The sequence below is a fragment of the Podarcis liolepis genome, assembly GCF_965112155.1.
Source record: "Podarcis liolepis genome assembly, chromosome: 9".
NCBI classification, from domain to species: domain Eukaryota; kingdom Metazoa; phylum Chordata; class Lepidosauria; order Squamata; family Lacertidae; genus Podarcis; species Podarcis liolepis.
This window is the reverse complement of record NC_139564.1, coordinates 54,623,976-54,641,155: the sequence shown is the minus strand read 5'-3', so window position 1 is coordinate 54,641,155 and position 17,180 is coordinate 54,623,976. Positions and strand designations below refer to the sequence as shown.

Genomic DNA, 17,180 nt, shown 5'->3' with positions numbered 1-17,180 from the left:
TTAAGGAAATCAGCCCTGAGTGCTCACTGGAAGGACAGATCCTGAAGCTGAGACTCCAATACTTTGGCCACCTCATGAGAAGAGAAGACTCCCTGGAAAAGACCCTGATGTTGGGAAAGATGGAGGGCACAAGGAGAAGGGGACAACAGAGGACGAGATGGTTGGACAGTGTTCTCGAAGCTACCAGCATGAGTTTGACCAAACTGCGGGAGGCAGTGGAAGACAGGAGTGCCTCGCATGCTCTGGTCCAGGGGGTCACGAAGAGTCAGACACGACTAAACAACGAACAAATTACTACTATTCCTTGTAATAGTCGTGGACTCCCCTCTGCTCCCTGAGGCGTCTGAGGTCGAAGTGGCTCCCACGCCCTGGGGGTGAGAACCTCCGCCCTCCCCCGGGCTTTCCAACGCCCCTCACGAGCCACCTCTTGCCACGTGCTGGAAGTCACTTACTCCCCGCCGACGCCTCCCGCGCGCGGCAGATGATCCCAACTCCTCGGAGTCTCGCGCGGAAAGGGCGGGAAGGAGAGGCTGAGGAGGGCGGGGTGACGTGGTCGCCGTGAGTCAGGCTGATGCTGCCGCCTGCCTGCCTGCCTGCCTGGCTTCCTCATGTCCGGGAGATTTAAAAGCCCGGGCTCCTCTGACTGGGAGCAGAGCGGCGGGAAAAGCGCGCGCGCGCCAACTCGAGGGGAAGAACGCCGCGCGCGCCAAAAGCAGGGAAGGAAGCCATGCAAAGGGGAAGCGCCTGCTGGCGGCGGCAAGAGCAGCCTGCGCCGCCTGCGGCCGACGGCGGTAGCAGCAGCAGCAGCAGCACCTGCCGCAGCTCCAACCCCAGGAAGCTGCGGTCTGGCCCGGGAACTGCCTGGGCTTTGCTCCTCTTCCTCCTCGCCTTTGGGGCGAGCGCGTGCAAAGGTAAGGGCTCCGTTTCAGAGCAATGTCTTTGCATTATCAGCACAGCATTTCTTTATGTTGGTTCAACTTCCCTGTAGGATGACAGATTCAGCTCTTACTGGGTTTAATATTGATATTAAATGCATTTACCTTTATTACTAAAGTCGTCAATGAATGCAATTTCAGCCAGGTAAGTTCTTGTAATTACACTGTGAACATATTTCGAGCTAGTTACCTCCAAAACAAAGATCCATAAAAAGAGAGACAAACCTCTTGTTTTTAAAGGGCCACCGTGCACGAACACGACGGTTTGCAGCTTTAGAAATCCCGCGCTGTTAAGGAAGGCAAAGCTTTTCAGCCCTTTGCAAAGAAGCAAAGCGACCCGGGCTTCTTTTCTGGACTCTGCATTTCGTTGGGGCAGGCTAGGAAGGCGGACACCAACAGGTAGCAGCTCTTCCCTGGTCCATTGAGATGCTAGCAGACAGCTGCAGATCTTTGGTCAGGGAGAAGAATGGAGGATTATGGTCCAGTTTGCTCTATGTATGCCGTGCCCGAAAATGTCTTGCCTTTGTGCCTGATGACGAATTATGTGAAACTCAAAAGCTGATGTCCTCTCAGACAGCCTAATACCATCCTACCCACCACAACAGTTTTATCATTTCTTGTAATGGTATGTAGGTATGTTTGTAATGTATTGCATTTTGGCTTATACGAGACTCCAAGGCGTGTTATATGGAATTGTCCCATAAGGTGGTAGGTCAGATTTCCGCAGTCAATTTATTATAAAAATGATGTAGAGCCGATTTTAAAATCCTGTCCTGTAGTAGAAGTAAACCAGCAATAGCATTTTAGTACAGGTCGTTGTTCCCACTTTCAGAGTAAATTCTGCGGCACATAACTGAAAGTCACCTGCGTCTACTGTAGATTAGTTAAGATCACAGTACATGATATGTGTAGCATTTTTCTGTTCAGTGCCTGCCTGAGCATCCGGACTTTGCTGGATTTTAAACTAATGTGGGAGATAAATTTTGTAGGAAAAGTAGGATAAAAAAAACACAAGTGTCCTTCTTTTCTATTCACAATCCATTCTGTGGTTTAGACTCTCCCCTCCCTTGTTAAGCATGGATGGAAAATGTCTACTCTTTAATCATCCTGATTGCATGTAGGATGGGCATGTTAAAGGGTGATATAAACGACCCTGAATGAACATCTTAATAATAAAGTAGCTGTCAGTTTAATTTCAACTTCAAAGTTCAGAGGAATTTGTGCAGAGTATAGTTAGCAATCGTTTCTTCTATTCTAGTTCATTAGATTTACCAAAAGAAAAAGAAAAGGTATGGGGAAATGAACAAGAAGTTAATCCTGAAGAAAGCTATTTATTTTATTCCCTTGACTTGAATGTAATACACAGGTGTAGTTTGCATCTGTAAAATAAAAGCGTGAAATGCAGAACAGAATAACCTTCATTACTTGCTGTGTATTTCCATAGTCACCTTACTTATAATTTTGAAATCTTCATAAATATGGCAAAGAAGAAAAACATAGTAATCTAATAGTAATTTACACACTGCTATGCATAGTATAATTGTGGGCAAATAAAAATGTAAAGGAATGTTTTATTTCTGTCCTTTGTTTTCACATTACACACTGCAAAGACTGAAAGCAGCTAAAAAGTCAGAATAGACAATCTCTTTCCAAATATTAAATATGATTCTGCCCCCTCCAGTTCTTATTATCTGCCAGTGAAGATCGCTTGCCACATGAATTGGTAGTAGATATATTTCTGTAATAGCAATAAAAGTGCAGGCCACTGAAGGCAACAATTACAATTTTCATATGCTCTGAAATTTTCACTAAAAAGCTTTCCTTGTGGACAAACATTTAATTGTGGGGGTGCCCACCTGTTTTTACATCGTCTCAGAAAATGGAGGTATGGAACATGCCTTTGTTGGGACAATGTCTTGTTCCAACAGGAGTTTTGTATAGGAGCTTATTCATTTCTAACCAATTTGCATAAGGAAGTATTTTTTTTTTCTGACCAAGCTTAACGTTCCATTTTTTTTAACTGAACAAAAAGAAAAACCCCTTGTTCAATACAAAGTCTCCCTGTCATTTTATGTGGAATTTAACAGGGTGCTAAATAGTAAATAGAATTAGTGACAACTTTAAATAATACTTTTACAGTTTCAGAAAACTTCCTTGCTTTTTTTAAAAACAACAACAACAACAACACTTTTCTGTGTGAAGCCCTCCTTGTATCTGAGATACATCATTAATATCTTTCATTTTTGTTCTTTCCATAGCTTGAAATATTTATTTCTGAAAATGTACATGTTTAACTTACTTGCAAATTGTCTTGGTTTTGTGAGTTACATTGAAATGGCCATTGGCTACAAATAAACAAAAACCAGACCAATTGATACACTACAGAACTTTATATTCAGTGCCTAATTGTTTGTGGTGCTATTAAGTGTTGAATCGTAACATCATTCTCTTGTTTGTGACATTCATTAGTTTTCACTCAAATGCTCACACATAAAAGCTAGAGAACTCCATATTGATGTTAGCAATAGAGTGTGCCTCCAGGGGTGAAGTCAAACCACATTGCTTTTGCTCTTGTTAGCAGCTCTGAAGCGACCTCTCCAGGGCACAAGCCTGGGCAGTGTGCATGGAGGTCCTGGGCTGCCCACACAAGACCCCCTTATCAGCCTCACTGATGTGGTCCAAAGGAAAGCAGAACAATATGTTTGGCACCAGGAGTTGCTGGAAGGAGGTGTTACAAGTCACCATCCTTAGGGACTCCACTCTGGATTTGTGTAGGGTTTAGTCCTTAGCCTCTTCTTCTACTGAAGACATCCAGCAAGGCAGCAGAGGTTTAGGATCAGAGTTTTCCTTCTCCTAAATGGGCTTCCTTCCCAGGTTGACAAGCCTCACCTGCCCCTGTACAGCATGTGCAGAAACCATCTTCTGGAATGTTGGACCCACCATTGGTCTCTCTCTTTTTCTTTTTTCTTTTTGGAAACTTTATTTACAACATAACACAAACCCCCCAACCACCAACACAGAAATCCACCCCCATCAGACACAAACATAACAAACAACAAGCATAATTTACAACAATACAAACAACCAAATAAAAGACTTCCTTTATCCTGTTTCTGGCATCCTTATTTACTTCTTATAAGCTGTTTCCTTTATTAATAATTATTAAGATTTTTCTAATTATAGCTTAAATATCCACAAAGTCTCCTGCAGACATTAATCGAAACAAGTCCAGGTATGAATTTTAGGGCACTGTTTTGTGAAGTATTCTTTGCATTTTCCCCATGCTTTTTGAAATTCTTGTCTAGTATGATCTCTAATTGTCTCTGTTAATCTAGCCAGTTCAATATACTCTAAGAGTTTGTCTCGCCATTCCACTTTTGTTGGCACAATCCCCCCCCCCCCCGTTTTTAGCAATTAGGATCCTTGCCGCTCCGGTACCATAGAGGAATAATATTCCACCATTGGTCTCATTCACTCAATCCACTGGAACTTGTCTTCACATGCAGGGGAAATCCCTAACTTACCAAGGGTTAGAGACCCATTGGCTTGCCCTCACCTGGTTTAGATGGCCACTCAAAGTTGTTCCTGGGGTGTGGCCGTTGTTGCATGCTGACAGCTTCTAGGAGCCACAGGTGAGAGCTGAATGCAGGTTGGGGGGCCAAAGGTAGACAAACTACCCCAGAAGGAGCATGATGTGTCCCCCACCAGGGGTACTACCCCTCCCTTAACACCCCAATGAACCCGTATTATAAATAATATTATGAACAGGCAATTAATTCTAATTTCCAGGTGCACCGATGGCACCCCATGTTCTACAAGGAGAACCAGATTTGCAGTTATCAAATGAGGTACAGTGAAATATCTTCTGTACTGTTTGTTTAGTTTTTTTTATTTTAGAAAAGGCATTTATCGTTATCATTATTATTATTAGCACACCTGCTATAGTTCCTTAAGAACAATATATGTTATCTTTATTTGAAAGGAGCAATCTGCTTTCCAATACAAGAATGGCATGGTAAGGGGCTGTCGGCAATGTGAGATAGTGTGCGCAACACACTTCCACGGTGCAGATTGAAGGAGCACAAGTGACGCTTTAGAACAGCTGTGGCTGAATATTGCCAGTAAAAGAGCTTGTATCCTGACAAGGTTTAACAAGAACAGAACAACTAATGTTCATGCTTTCAGGAATTAGGCTCTTAGCTCTTGTCAGGTTTAAACCTTTACTCTGGTTAGATTTTGTTGTTGGTGTTGCACTTAAGATGGGTCTTAATATTAGCGTCAAAAGTTCTGTTCTCTGATCTGTCAGATAAGATCTGGCTAGTGTCTCTCAAGGACGGACTTCTCATGTGTATTACACAGGACTTGGTGTTGCCAAATGCTCCTAATCTTATGCTAAAATGCTTGAGTGAGCTCTGAGTTGCTGTTTCGTGAAGGCTTGTCACAACGTTGGGTGCAAACTCCTCTTTAGGAAGAGGTGTCCAGTTGTCTGGCTTTTGGAGGGGTGGTGGTGGTGGTAAGCTTTCGTTCTCTGTCAACTTACTATTAAAAATGATGGGACCTCACATAAAACTCAACCTCTTATTTTACTATTTTGCTTCTTTTTCAATCCTATGCTATGTTTGCTCTCTTGTCTATATTTACAGATAGATGATGTGTGCTCTACTTACCTGGTCAGGGATACTCCATCTCAGGTCAGTCCAGTATAATAATAATAATAATAATAATAATAATAATAATAATAATAATAATAATAATAATTAATATAATAATACAAATATGCTAAATTTGTCAAAGTAGGTGCTATTGCTTCATTTATCACGTCCCTCAGATTCTTCTTCTCTCTCCTCCCCCTTTAGTCCTCTAATACATTGGAAGAACTTTGCTATATGATTCTGGAACTTCTACACAAAGCTCAGGTAAATTCACTTAACATTTTATTTCCAAAACATGGCTGCCAGCATATTTTGTACAGTGTAGGGCATTGCAGTTGTGCAGTTCAGTGTATAATAAATACTGATACAATTCTCAGCTTTGTGGCTCTCCATGGCAGTAAGTGCTTCAGGGCTCTTTGCAGAAAACTAGGTTTACTTACACGGTAGCAAAACTGCTCTTTGATGTCTGAGAAGTAGTACAGATGCAAAGCTATGTGTTGCTGTTTCTCTAGAAAGTCTAATAGAACAGAATGTGTGCCAGCTGGCGGTTTGGAGTCCGCTATTACTAATCAATACTGTTAACATTTTGCAGTTGGGAATTTGTGTGTACTTTCAGCTCAATAATTCCTTGGTTGCTTAAAAACAGAACAAACCCTTAGTGGAAAGATGGGCCACTTTACCTTCATATGACTCATAGACTAATCTTGTGTCTCCCCTCTCTTTCAACGTTTTTTGAGATGCTGGTGCCCTTGGTGTGCAATTTAGAATTTTATCTCAGTTACCACGTTCTATAAACAAGGTTTCTGGTGCTAGTGGGCTATATAGGGCAGCTACAAAGAAAGCTAGTGTGTGTGGACCGTATCAAGAGAGAGATATCAGAATCCAGAGGGTGTTAGCTGGATAAGATAAGATTTCTAGGGACAAGTCTTTAGTGCCCTGTATAGCTCGTTCTCCCCAGGACAAAATATTACCCTGAGGTAAGATGTATTCTACAATTATCCTTGGAATACTTTCATGATATAATTCTACTTCACATTGTAGTTTTTGTTATTATAATGGTAGAACTTTCTGAGAAAGTGTGCCATTCCCCGCAACTATTGCATTCTGTAAGAAACTGAAACCAAAACCAATAAGGAGAGTATGAAATGCACATAAATATTGGCAATGTATTAGGTGGAGTATTGTGTTTCAGTAATTATTCGTTCTTGATAGTGGTTTCACGGCTCAAATTATCTTGCAGAATTATCTAATGCCATTGCCTGTCTCTGTAAAGCAGTTGTTGCATTCCATGTAGACTCAGACTTCTGAACCAATTGCAGTGAACAGCCAGATGACAGTTCTGGGGAAAAATATTGATTCCGTATGGTTTCTGTGGAGTATAGCTACTGTGGAGAAAAAAATGAATATAAAATACTTAAAATCTTAAACAGTTAATGGTGCAATCCTATGCATGTTAACTCAGAAGCAAATCCCAGAAGTAAATTTAATGGAGCTGACTAATCTCAAATAAAAGTGCCTAGGATTGCAGACCCAATCAACAATTCCTAAGATACCAAAAATGATAAGTACTGTACCATGCTATTTTGTTTTCCCCAAAAGTCCACTCCTTGGTTGTTGAAAGTCTTTGCCAATTATTTCCACAGGAGTCAGATGAAAAGGACAACACCAAAAGAGTAAGCTCCTTGTTTTTAAAAAATGTTTCTTTTATTGTGTGTTAACTGTCTCAAAAATCATTACATTATTAATCTGTTTCAAAGTAAAATCCACTTTTAATTTCTTTGAACAGTTCTTATTCCATTATTCTAAGACCCATGACACAGGCAACTCAGACATTCTGGTAAGTTGAACTGCCCATTCCCCTGTGGGTAAAGACAACATGATATTATCATTATCATTGGGGCTTCAGTTGATTCCGCCTGATATTGAATTCCTAATCTGTAAAAAGTTTTTAAAACCAAGAACCAATCTTGCTTATAGCCTAGTTACAACATATGAAAGCTAAATGTGAATGCCAGAGGTTCTAAATTTAGTAAAACTTGTATAATTAAAAAAAGGAAAGAAATGAATGCCGAGTGACAGACATATATGGAACTGACTAAAGACATATCTGAGGTAATCATAATCCAAACATTTTAAAGTTAAAGCCGAGTTAAAGCTAAATAGTCTTCTAATACAAATTAATGTTTTTATTCTAAAACGCAATAAAGCTAATACTAGTTCCTTTATTAAGGATTCCAGCTACAAAAAAAGATAGTGTGAATTCTAAAATAAATTTTTCTTCAGAAAGAACAGTTTATAATATTTCTTTTTGGGGGTTTTATCATAAACAAACAAACAAGAAATATCCTATATGCAAACATAATGGAGTAAAATTTTACATAAGGTCTTTCTTTTAAAGTTCCACCAAAACACCAGTCACATACACACACAATCTGTCCTGTGTTTTACATTAAAGTTCGTATCTGCTTACTTACTGTTCATTTTGTAACATAATCAGTGTTCTATGTTTATTGCCACTGTTGTCTGATTCCTTCATACCAATAGACAATAGAATGGATTTTTTGTTCCAGCATATTACTAAAATGTTATAAATATAGAAATATTTTGTAGCAAAAAGTGACAAAGCTGTCACGAATTTGCAATTTCTTTGGGGTTTATATCTTGGCAGCTACTTTGTGTCTTAATAATTCAATGTTGCAGTCCCATAGAAGTTGTACATTTTATTATCTTAAGCTTATCACCAAGTTTATACACCAATGGAAATTCGCATACATTTTAAAACATACATTAAATAAGCTGGGCTTTTGATTTCTCACAGTATTTGAGTAAATAACCCCACACAAATCTTTTGATAAAAGTAATTATATTAGAACCACACCTAACTCATTACGAAATCACAGAATAAGAAGATGTATTTTATCTTTAGCTTTGAACCTCATGGGTGCAGAATAGAGTCTAGACCATTATGCAATTAATATATTTAGCGAATAATGGTTATATATCTGCTGCATGAAATGTTTTGCATTTTTTAAACAAGAATATAAATGTAATATTTTTGAGAAACATTATGTGCAGTGCTGTTCAGTTATGCCCTGACCACTAACAGATGCTGCATGTATATTGGGAGCACTTGCGGAGCGGCTTATTCTGATTTGGGATTCAGGTTTGTAGGGCAACAAAAATTTAGGCTTGAGGTTTCCTGGGGGAAGTGAGGAAAGCAGTAGAGCAGAATGTACCTAGACTGAGGTTGAAATCCTATACACCTTTACCTGGGAGTGTCCCATTTAACTCAGTGTGGCTTACAGACTTGTTTAGGAATGCACTGTAAGGAATGAAGAAGAGCAGGAGGTAAGGAAGTCCAGAATTATTTCAACTGTGGCCAGCAACTGCTGCTTTTTAGCAGTATTATTATAATGATTATTTATTGAATTTATATGGCTCCCTATACATGCAGGTCTCAGGGCAGTTCACAGAATAGAATCAAAATAGAAAACCGCAAAATGCATAATCAAAATAAAAACAACAACAATTCCATCAACATCTACCTTGGCTGTGTGCCTTCAGACTAACTTAGCATATTGAAATTGAGTTGCCATTTAAGTATTTTGGCCTCACTGAAGCTTCAGCTTTTCTTTTAAATATTGTACCTTGTATTGTGGAGGGCTTCTGGAAGGGGGCATATAGATTGTGGGGTTCTGTGTAGGATAAAGGGACACTACTCCTTGATTAATAAGGCAAGTTCTTCTTTGTGACCAAGACGAAGAATTATGTATGAAATGCTATTAAACAGATATGCTAGTGCAATGATTTCTGCATGCATAATATAAATTCCCCTCTCCTCTCTTCTCCCTATGTGCTCCCTGTGCCCTCCCCAAAGCCTTGTGGTTACATGCAGAACATATTTAGGGAGTATGTGTACATGCAGGTGAGAGAAGAGGGTGGGAAAGTTCCTTTGCAGAGCCAAATGTTCTTGCACTACAAGATCTGTTCAGTTGGATGCTGCTTGGTTTTATGAGTTCTTCCTGGGTTTGCAAACTTTTCCTGTCTGGATATCTAGGAACTTGGCATTATCCTGAGATTGTTCACCTAGCAAGAAACCATAGGGAGCTTTATCTAATGTCTGTGGTGTTAGATGGCTCATGGCAACAAGCAGAGGCAGCTCATCCCATTTCACTGCCTGAGGTGAAACAGGAAAGTGCACACACTGCACACCACCCTCTTTGCTGCCCTTGCCAAAGCCTCGCTTACTGGGGTCACAGAGCTTCTGGTGAGATCTCATGAGAGCCCCACAAGAAGTCACGGAAGCCTCTGGAGGTACCTGTGTGATCTTGTAGGGTTCTTGTGAGATCTTGCCAGAATGGAGAATCCATTGTAGCTGCTTCTCCGGAGGCAAGAAGGTGTGTGTCCATGGATTCCGCTACCTGAGGCTCTGACAACAAACACTCAGCTATCATTTGCTTTTGCAAGCAGTGCATCTTGCGTACCCATGTCAAGCTTGCAACAAACACAGGAATGGTACTTGTGGACGCTAGTTATTTCCTCATCAAAGAAGCTTATGCAGGAAATTGCAACATCAGAAACAGCTATGGAAATGTCTAAAAGTATTGTCCCATCAAACATCTTCCCTCTTTTGCTTTGTGTGCTCTGTTTTTGAGTCAGTGCTGCAGTGAAGGGTTTTGTTTGTTTGTGTTTATACATCCTGGATTTCATTGTCTTTCATGTGTCTGTATTCATATCCTCTCAGTCGTCTGTCCTGCATCCTTTGCTGCAACTTGTTCCACAACTGCATGAGAGGAGACTGAAGAGATACAAAGCAGACGTATGTAATGATCCATTTTTCTTTCTAAAACATGCTGTTTGTTATTCTGTATCATTTATACCGTCTTTCAAGATTGACTGATACAGTCTTTGTGCTTTCTTTAAAGCACGGCATTATTCTGCATGTTTCCTCTTCAGAAGAGTTACGTGTATGTTGCTATATGTCATTTTAGAAAGTTACATAAACTGGAAAAATCTAATAACTGACTATTTTATACATCTAAAGAACTGTATTATCTTTCCTTTTGAATGGTTGGGTTTGAGGTTGTGTTATGCTGGTTGAAATTAAGGATTGTAATAATGTCGTTCAAAGGGCTAGTCCTATGTGGGGACAGCATCTTATAGGATCAGGCTTAATATCCTGGTACCAAGGCTGCACAGAACAATATTAGTGCTCTTCAGCCTGTCCTGTGACCTGATCTTTGACCCTGGTAATAGCAGCAAAAGTGGCACTGTTGAACCTTGATTTATCCCTGCTAGTATTTTATTAAAGCCATGGGCAGTGGGGGAGACAAGGGCTAGCAGAAGTGAACTAACAGTGATCAGTCAGAACAGTGATCATCTTACTTGCCTGAATATGTGATTTCAGGCCACTCTGCCTATCATAGCCACCTGTAGGAGGCACAGACCTTGGTACAAATTTTAGTTTTGTCAGTATCCATTTTAATTTCTTGCACTAATTAGATGTCTCTGCCACAGCTTTGAATAGGTAGTAGATTTCCTTGGAGCAAAATGCAAATTTGTTAGATGACTCACAGTCTCATAGGGTCCACTGGGAACAATCAATTCCACGCTATAGGGCATTGGACAGAGTAGATTCTTTTCTTTTCAAGGCCACTGGTTTCATCTAGCATATGTTTTTTTACTTGGAAAAGCAACTAAAGAATAGATCTGCCAGTAAGTTGTGAAATATCCTTTCTGAGATACTCAGCTCTATTACTTTGGACAGAAAAGTCCAGTAATTGAAAATCCAAATTTATTTCATTCTTAAAAGCAGAGCTGCCAGGATAAGTAAAGGTAAAGGGACCCCTGACCATTAGGTCCAGTCGTGGCCGATTCTGGGGTTGCGGCGCTCATCTCATTTTATTGGCCAAGGGAGCCGACGTACAGCTTCCGGGTCATGTGGCCAGCATGACTAAGCTGCTTCTGGCGAACCAGAGCAGCGCATGACAACGCTGTTTACCTTCCTGCTGGAGTGGTACCTATTTATCTACTTGCACTTTGACGTGCTTTCGAACTGCTAGGTTGGCAGGAGCAGGGACCGAGCAACGGGAGCTCACCCTGTCGCGGGGATTCGAACCGCTGACCTTCTGATCGGCAAGTCCTAGGCTCTGTGGTTTAACCCACAGCGCCACCCGTGTCCCTTGCTGCCAGGATAGCTGCTTTTAAATCAAGAGAATTTAAACTATGAATCACATCACCAGGAAAAAAAGAGAGATTTAAATTTGTTTTTGTAATGCATGCATTTTTGGAATAAGAGTGCCTTCTAGTTGCTGGCTATAGCAGCCTCACCAAGTCACCAAGTTTGAATCTTCAAGAGCCAGCTAGTTTCCTGAGGTGTGATACCATAAAAAACACTGGGTGGAATATTGCCACATTCTATCCGTTTTTAAGATGCTACTCATTTAATTAAACTTCAGATGTATATGAGTAGCTACTCCCTTCTTCCTCTCCTTTCAGAGCTTCAAATTCAGTCAGTTCTAATCCCATGAGGTACTGAAAAAACAACTAAAATAAGAACTATCCAACTCTACAATTCGATGATTCTATTTTGTCGCTTGCCTTTAAGAGGAGAAATCAGAACAAATGATTTTGTATGTGACCTACTAATAAATATTTCAGAACTCCTTTTACCATGTTATAAAGGAAAATGATGCAAACAGCCAATACATACTTAACACTATCACGGCCTGAGGTTATCAGATTTTGATTGGAAGCAGTTAACTAGAAGGCAAAGAGGAAAGCAATCTGCTTAGCACAAATGCTAAAACTGTGAAGAGAACACTGTGTCTAGCTGATAAAAAGTTGTATAATGGAATCAAGGCAGGCTGCTAGCATGCATTAACAATTTAATAGAAAATACCTGCAGTGCCCTTTGAGGAAATAGCAAGACATACAAGATGTATTTGAAATTATTTTATTAATTAAAAGAGCGAGCCATTTTATAAGGAATGACTTGCAAGACTGAAAAGGAGTCCTGCTTGTGCCCTTTAGATAATCATATTTGCAATTTATGTGTTGAATTCAATATTTGTAGAAGAGTCTTTAATCTAACAGGGGCCTCTGCTCATAGAACATGCAATTTTTGCCAATTCTCTTTCCCCCTGCTGCCCCCCGTACCTTCAACATGCTTCTGCAGAGCCCACCAATCCTTAAGAGCAGATTTTGGGTGGGGGAGCACAGAATGTTGCAGGGGAAGAGAGTGTTGGCAAAAATCACTTTCTTTCTTCTTCATGTAGAGCAGTGGTTGCCAATTGGTGCTCCGTGGACCCTAGGGGTCTACGTAACCCACCCAGGGGGTCCTTGGCACCATTCACATAATGAAAACTACTAGGGGTCTGCACTACTTAGCTAATTGGGAAACCAGAGAATCAAAAACCCTTCCAGAAATGGAATGGCACAGTTCAGTTCAACCCACTGAATATCTGAATTTCACATTTTATTTGGCATATGCTCCTAACTTTTTAAAAGTCATTCAGTTTCCTTGCTACAGCTTTTGCAGGTATACTGATTAACTGCACTGCCTAACTTCTGAGAATATTGTACCTAATATAACAGAGTGCTGGTGTGGGTGCTTTGCTATACAGATCACTTGCCTCTTATGCAAGGGTTGTCTTCTGGGAATAGCACATAAAGCCGGAATTACAGATAGTAAAACAAAAACCTTGGAATAGCCCCCGCACAAAAAATCTTACCTTCCAGAGCTGGCACACCAAACATGTCTTACCTGCTCCCCTAAGCAAGGCAAAGAGCTATTAATATTAATATTAATATTAATATTAATATTAATATTAATAGCTACTCTTTTTGGGTTGTCTTCCTGCATACCTCTTTTTCTGGAATTATTTTCTTCCTTATAGATTGAGAAAAAGCTAAATTGTGTGTGTATATTTCTTTTTTGCTCATTCATTAAATAATTAAGAAGATTTGTGTATATTTTTTATTATACCGAGTCACAGTAATAGAAAGAAGCTTGTCACTGTTTCTCATTCCAATTTCAGACAAACAAAGTGTAGTTTTCCACAAATCTATGTATTTGTTGAAGTAACTGACAGCTTCTTTTGTTTGCCTATTTTTATTCCTCTTTCTAAACCGTCACCAAAAGTAGGCTGGACTCTTCACCCAATCCTGCCACTAGCCATAGCACAAATCCTAGAGATATGCAATCATTATAAATTTGTATTATATTATTTATTAATTTTTAAATAAGAAAATTCCCAATATTTCATGCTGTTTATGACCACTTGTGTTGCAGCATAAATTGTTGTTACATTGCGACTCATGTGTTGTTTTGAAATCTATTCTCTTTTCAGGAAGAACTTCGAATACCTGGAGGAATTCAAAGTAGGGGCTACTTTATCTTCCGGGTGTGTATTTTTTGTTTGTAATATGCTGGTGATTTTGAAACAAACAAATTCAAGCATTTTAGAATCCACTTTAAATTTGTTTAAATTTTTGTTCACCTTTACATCTGTCCTTTAGGTGAACTAGAAACTAAGAGACGTGTGGTGAATGCGGTGGAACTCTTAGAATATTTTAACTGGGATTTATATATTGTAATGTTTGAAGTATAAATTTGGTATTATTGATTATGAAAAGTATTTTCCTTTCCTTTTTTTCTTTTCTTTTGTCTCTTTTCTTTTCTAGTCTACATGTTAGAAAATACGTAGACAAATGTGTTTACAGCGCTATGTATTGATTTTTGTTTCTATTTCTTTTTTCTTTTTATTTTCTTGTAATATTTAATAAAAACTAATAAAAATTAATAAATAAAATTGTTTAAATTTTTAAATCAATTTTAGTGGGCTACTCAGTTAAAATTCTTTTTAAAGTATTCAACAAGGCACTACTTATCTGACATTATTTCTTTTCCAGCCACGCAATGGAAGGAGATCTGCTACATTTCGTTAAAATGGTATAAACCTTAATTTTTCACTCAGAACAGACTTTGAGCATTCATTCTATCTGTACAGAAAATAGTCTAAAATCCACATTTTAAAAAGCAAGCAATAGAGTTGTAGTGCCAGGAAAAGTTGTAAATGAAAATTATACTATTCTACTGAATGAAAGTGTCAATAAACAAGTAGATAAGGGTTAATCAATCAATATATACACCAAATGTTTAAGAATTTTTGCCATGAAACAAAAATGAAACACTGAAATAAGCATTGTTGTGTCATCAAAAACAGAATATATAGCATGGGCTAAGTCGCAGGCATGGCCAGACTTGGCCCTCCATGTGTTTTGGGACTACAGTTCCCATCATCCCTGACCACTGGTCCTGTTAGCTAGGGAGGGCGGGAGTTGTGGTCCCAAAACATCTGGAGGGCCAAGTTTGGCCATACCCGGTTAAGATATAGAACTGGCCCTACACATCCCACACGGCCTACGCAGAATTCATATGGCCAGGTCAGTATGCAGTTTGGTTATTTGTTTGTTTGTTTTATTAGTCCACCTTTCACCTTAAGATCCAACAGCATGTTATATTACAGTTTCCAGCATAGCATTATGCTAGCAATAATATCTGCATTATTGCTGTGATGACTTCTTAGAATCAGGCTACCAAAATTTAAATTTAATAGTGACTTGCCCCCTTTTAAAAAAAATATTACAGAGCAGATTGTTTTAAGTCCAGCCCCTGCCCACTTGAGTGCAATGTTGAATGCATTTAATGTATTCTGGGGACTGAGATCACGTGGATCAAATGCCATGAAGTCTCTGTATCCTCGGGGCTTTTGGTTCTCACAGATCCACCTGGCTTCAACAGCTTGTTTGACATTGGTCATACAGTGTTGGAGGGAAGAGGGATTTGCTGCCTTCATCTCCACTTGATTGCAAAGCTGGAACCCCCATGCTCTACCCACAGATAGAACCAGCCAATGGGAGAGAGACAAGTGACGCACCTGGCCATAGTTCTCCTGGGCTGTTCTGGGCAAGACATGATTATTGGGTGGGATGTGTCTGTGATGTCAAGGGATCTCTTAAGACATTTCAGGAGTCTAAACAAGTTCAAAAATGGAACTTCCATCCCCTGACACTGCCAGTCTATATATGTCCTTTGCCAGGATTGTAACAATTTTTAAAGTCACTACCCATTATATAATTGAACATTTTTATCTTTTCCAGGATTCTTTAGCCTCGCACCTAAAATCATCACAGGATTGCAGACAAGAAAGGCATTATTTATATGTAAAATGCTCTCTCTTTCTTTTTAGATACTTCATCCACTATGTACATTTCTTATAATTAAAAAAAAATGCAGTGTAACCCTATGCATGTTGACTAACAAGTAAGTTTCAGTGTGTTTAATGGAGCTTACTCTCAAATAAGTCAGCATAGGATTGCAGCCTAAGGTGCAGTTGTTTCTTTCCGAAGTATCTTAAAATAATTCTGTTTCCTCATCTCATGTTCTTTGCAACTATGTGTGTAATAAAATTGAAAACAAAATACTGTTGGTGTTAAGATTGTTGCATGCAAAATACCTCAACCATAGCAGTATTCCTACACGTGTGTTCCCTCTCACCACCTTTTGTTGTAAATAAAGACACTCTGTAGAGAGTTGTTTTTAATGAGAATTTTCCAGTTTTTAATGTCATACTTTCAAGGTTTGGGTCTTATGGTTTGCAATTATGGTTAAGTGCTTTCGTTATATAAACCAGCATGCTAATATCTAACATGAAATCAAATGGGCCCTTCTTGCATACTGTGATATTTCTGCTAGTGGAGCAACAGAGCAGTGGAACTATAGTCAATGAAATTTAGCAGTGGGTAAAACTTTCAAAGAGGAGAACGGGTGCCATGAATTAGAATCACATTTAGAAAGCACATCTAACAATAGCCAGTTATTCAGCTAACTGGATCCATTATTTCCAGAGGGATTTACCGTAGTTTACTGTAGCAAAAACAGGAGCTCTGTGGCCCCTTAAAGATATATTAAGTAAGCCCTTTGTCATTGTGCAGAGCTTATTTTGTGTTAGGAGTCACCTGAGGGTTAGGCTTGGGGGCTGAGATTAGTGTTAATTACATAGCTGTTGAATAAGGTAAAGGTAAAGGTACCCCTGCCCAGTCTTGGCAGACTCTAGGGTTGTGTGCTCATCTCACTCTATAGGCCGGGAGCCAGCGCTGTCCGCAGACACTTCCGGGTCACGTGGCCAGTGTGACAAGCTGCATCTGGCGAGCCAGCACAGCACACAGAACGCTGTTTACCTTCCCGCTGGTAAGCGGTCCCTATTTATCTACTTGCACCCAGAGGTGCTTTCGAACTGCTAGGTTGGCAGGCGCTGGGACCGAACGACGGGAGCGCACCCCGCCGCGGGGATTCGAACCGCCGACCATGTGATCGGCAAGTCCTAGGCACTGAGGTTTTACCCACAGCGCCACCTGCGTCCCCTAGCTGTTGAATACATGAAGTTAAAATAAGTGCCTTTGTTCATGTGTTCTGGGTATCTCTCCTACCACCAAGTAACCACAATATACCACCATACATCAGGGCATTGGGAAATAGTTTTGCCAGCTGACAAACTAATCCAAGCATGGCTGGATTATATCATTAAAA

General features: G+C 39.8%; 2 protein-coding genes across 20 annotated transcripts in view; one reads left to right on the top strand and one right to left on the bottom strand.

The window, feature by feature from the left end:
- The window catches only part of EXOC1L (exocyst complex component 1 like), a gene marked incomplete at its 5' end in the record, with an annotated part of 109,280 nt that overhangs the window by 73,987 nt on the left and 18,113 nt on the right, over positions 1–17,180 (bottom strand). For 6 of the 17 annotated variants that reach the window (XR_014515843.1, XR_014515845.1, XR_014515846.1 and 3 more), the window contains one exon: positions 7,273–10,385. The exons of 1 other annotated variant lie outside the window; for it this stretch is intronic. Coding sequence is in view for 1 of the 16 variants with exons in the window: in XM_083460204.1 (XP_083316330.1) it covers positions 453–610 (158 nt within the window). Of the gene's footprint in view, positions 1–452; positions 614–5,858; positions 6,973–7,272; positions 10,386–17,180 lie in introns of those variants that run through there. 10 more of the 17 variants (XR_014515851.1, XR_014515849.1, XR_014515850.1 and 7 more) reach the window with 10 other exon arrangements.
- NMU (neuromedin U) lies at positions 613–16,200 on the top strand. 3 transcript variants are annotated; one of them, XM_083460188.1, is made up of 10 exons: positions 613–911; positions 4,725–4,783; positions 5,579–5,626; positions 5,792–5,851; positions 7,231–7,260; positions 7,374–7,424; positions 10,332–10,406; positions 13,939–13,992; positions 14,501–14,540; positions 15,752–16,200. In XM_083460188.1, the coding sequence occupies exons 1-9, from the start codon at positions 728–730 to the stop codon at positions 14,534–14,536; spliced, it is 597 nt and encodes a 198-aa protein (XP_083316314.1). In that variant the 5' UTR covers positions 613–727; the 3' UTR covers positions 14,537–14,540; positions 15,752–16,200. The 3 variants fall into 3 exon arrangements, with proteins under 3 accessions (XP_083316314.1, XP_083316315.1, XP_083316316.1); XM_083460189.1 differs by lacking the exon at positions 7,374–7,424; XM_083460190.1 differs by lacking the exon at positions 10,332–10,406.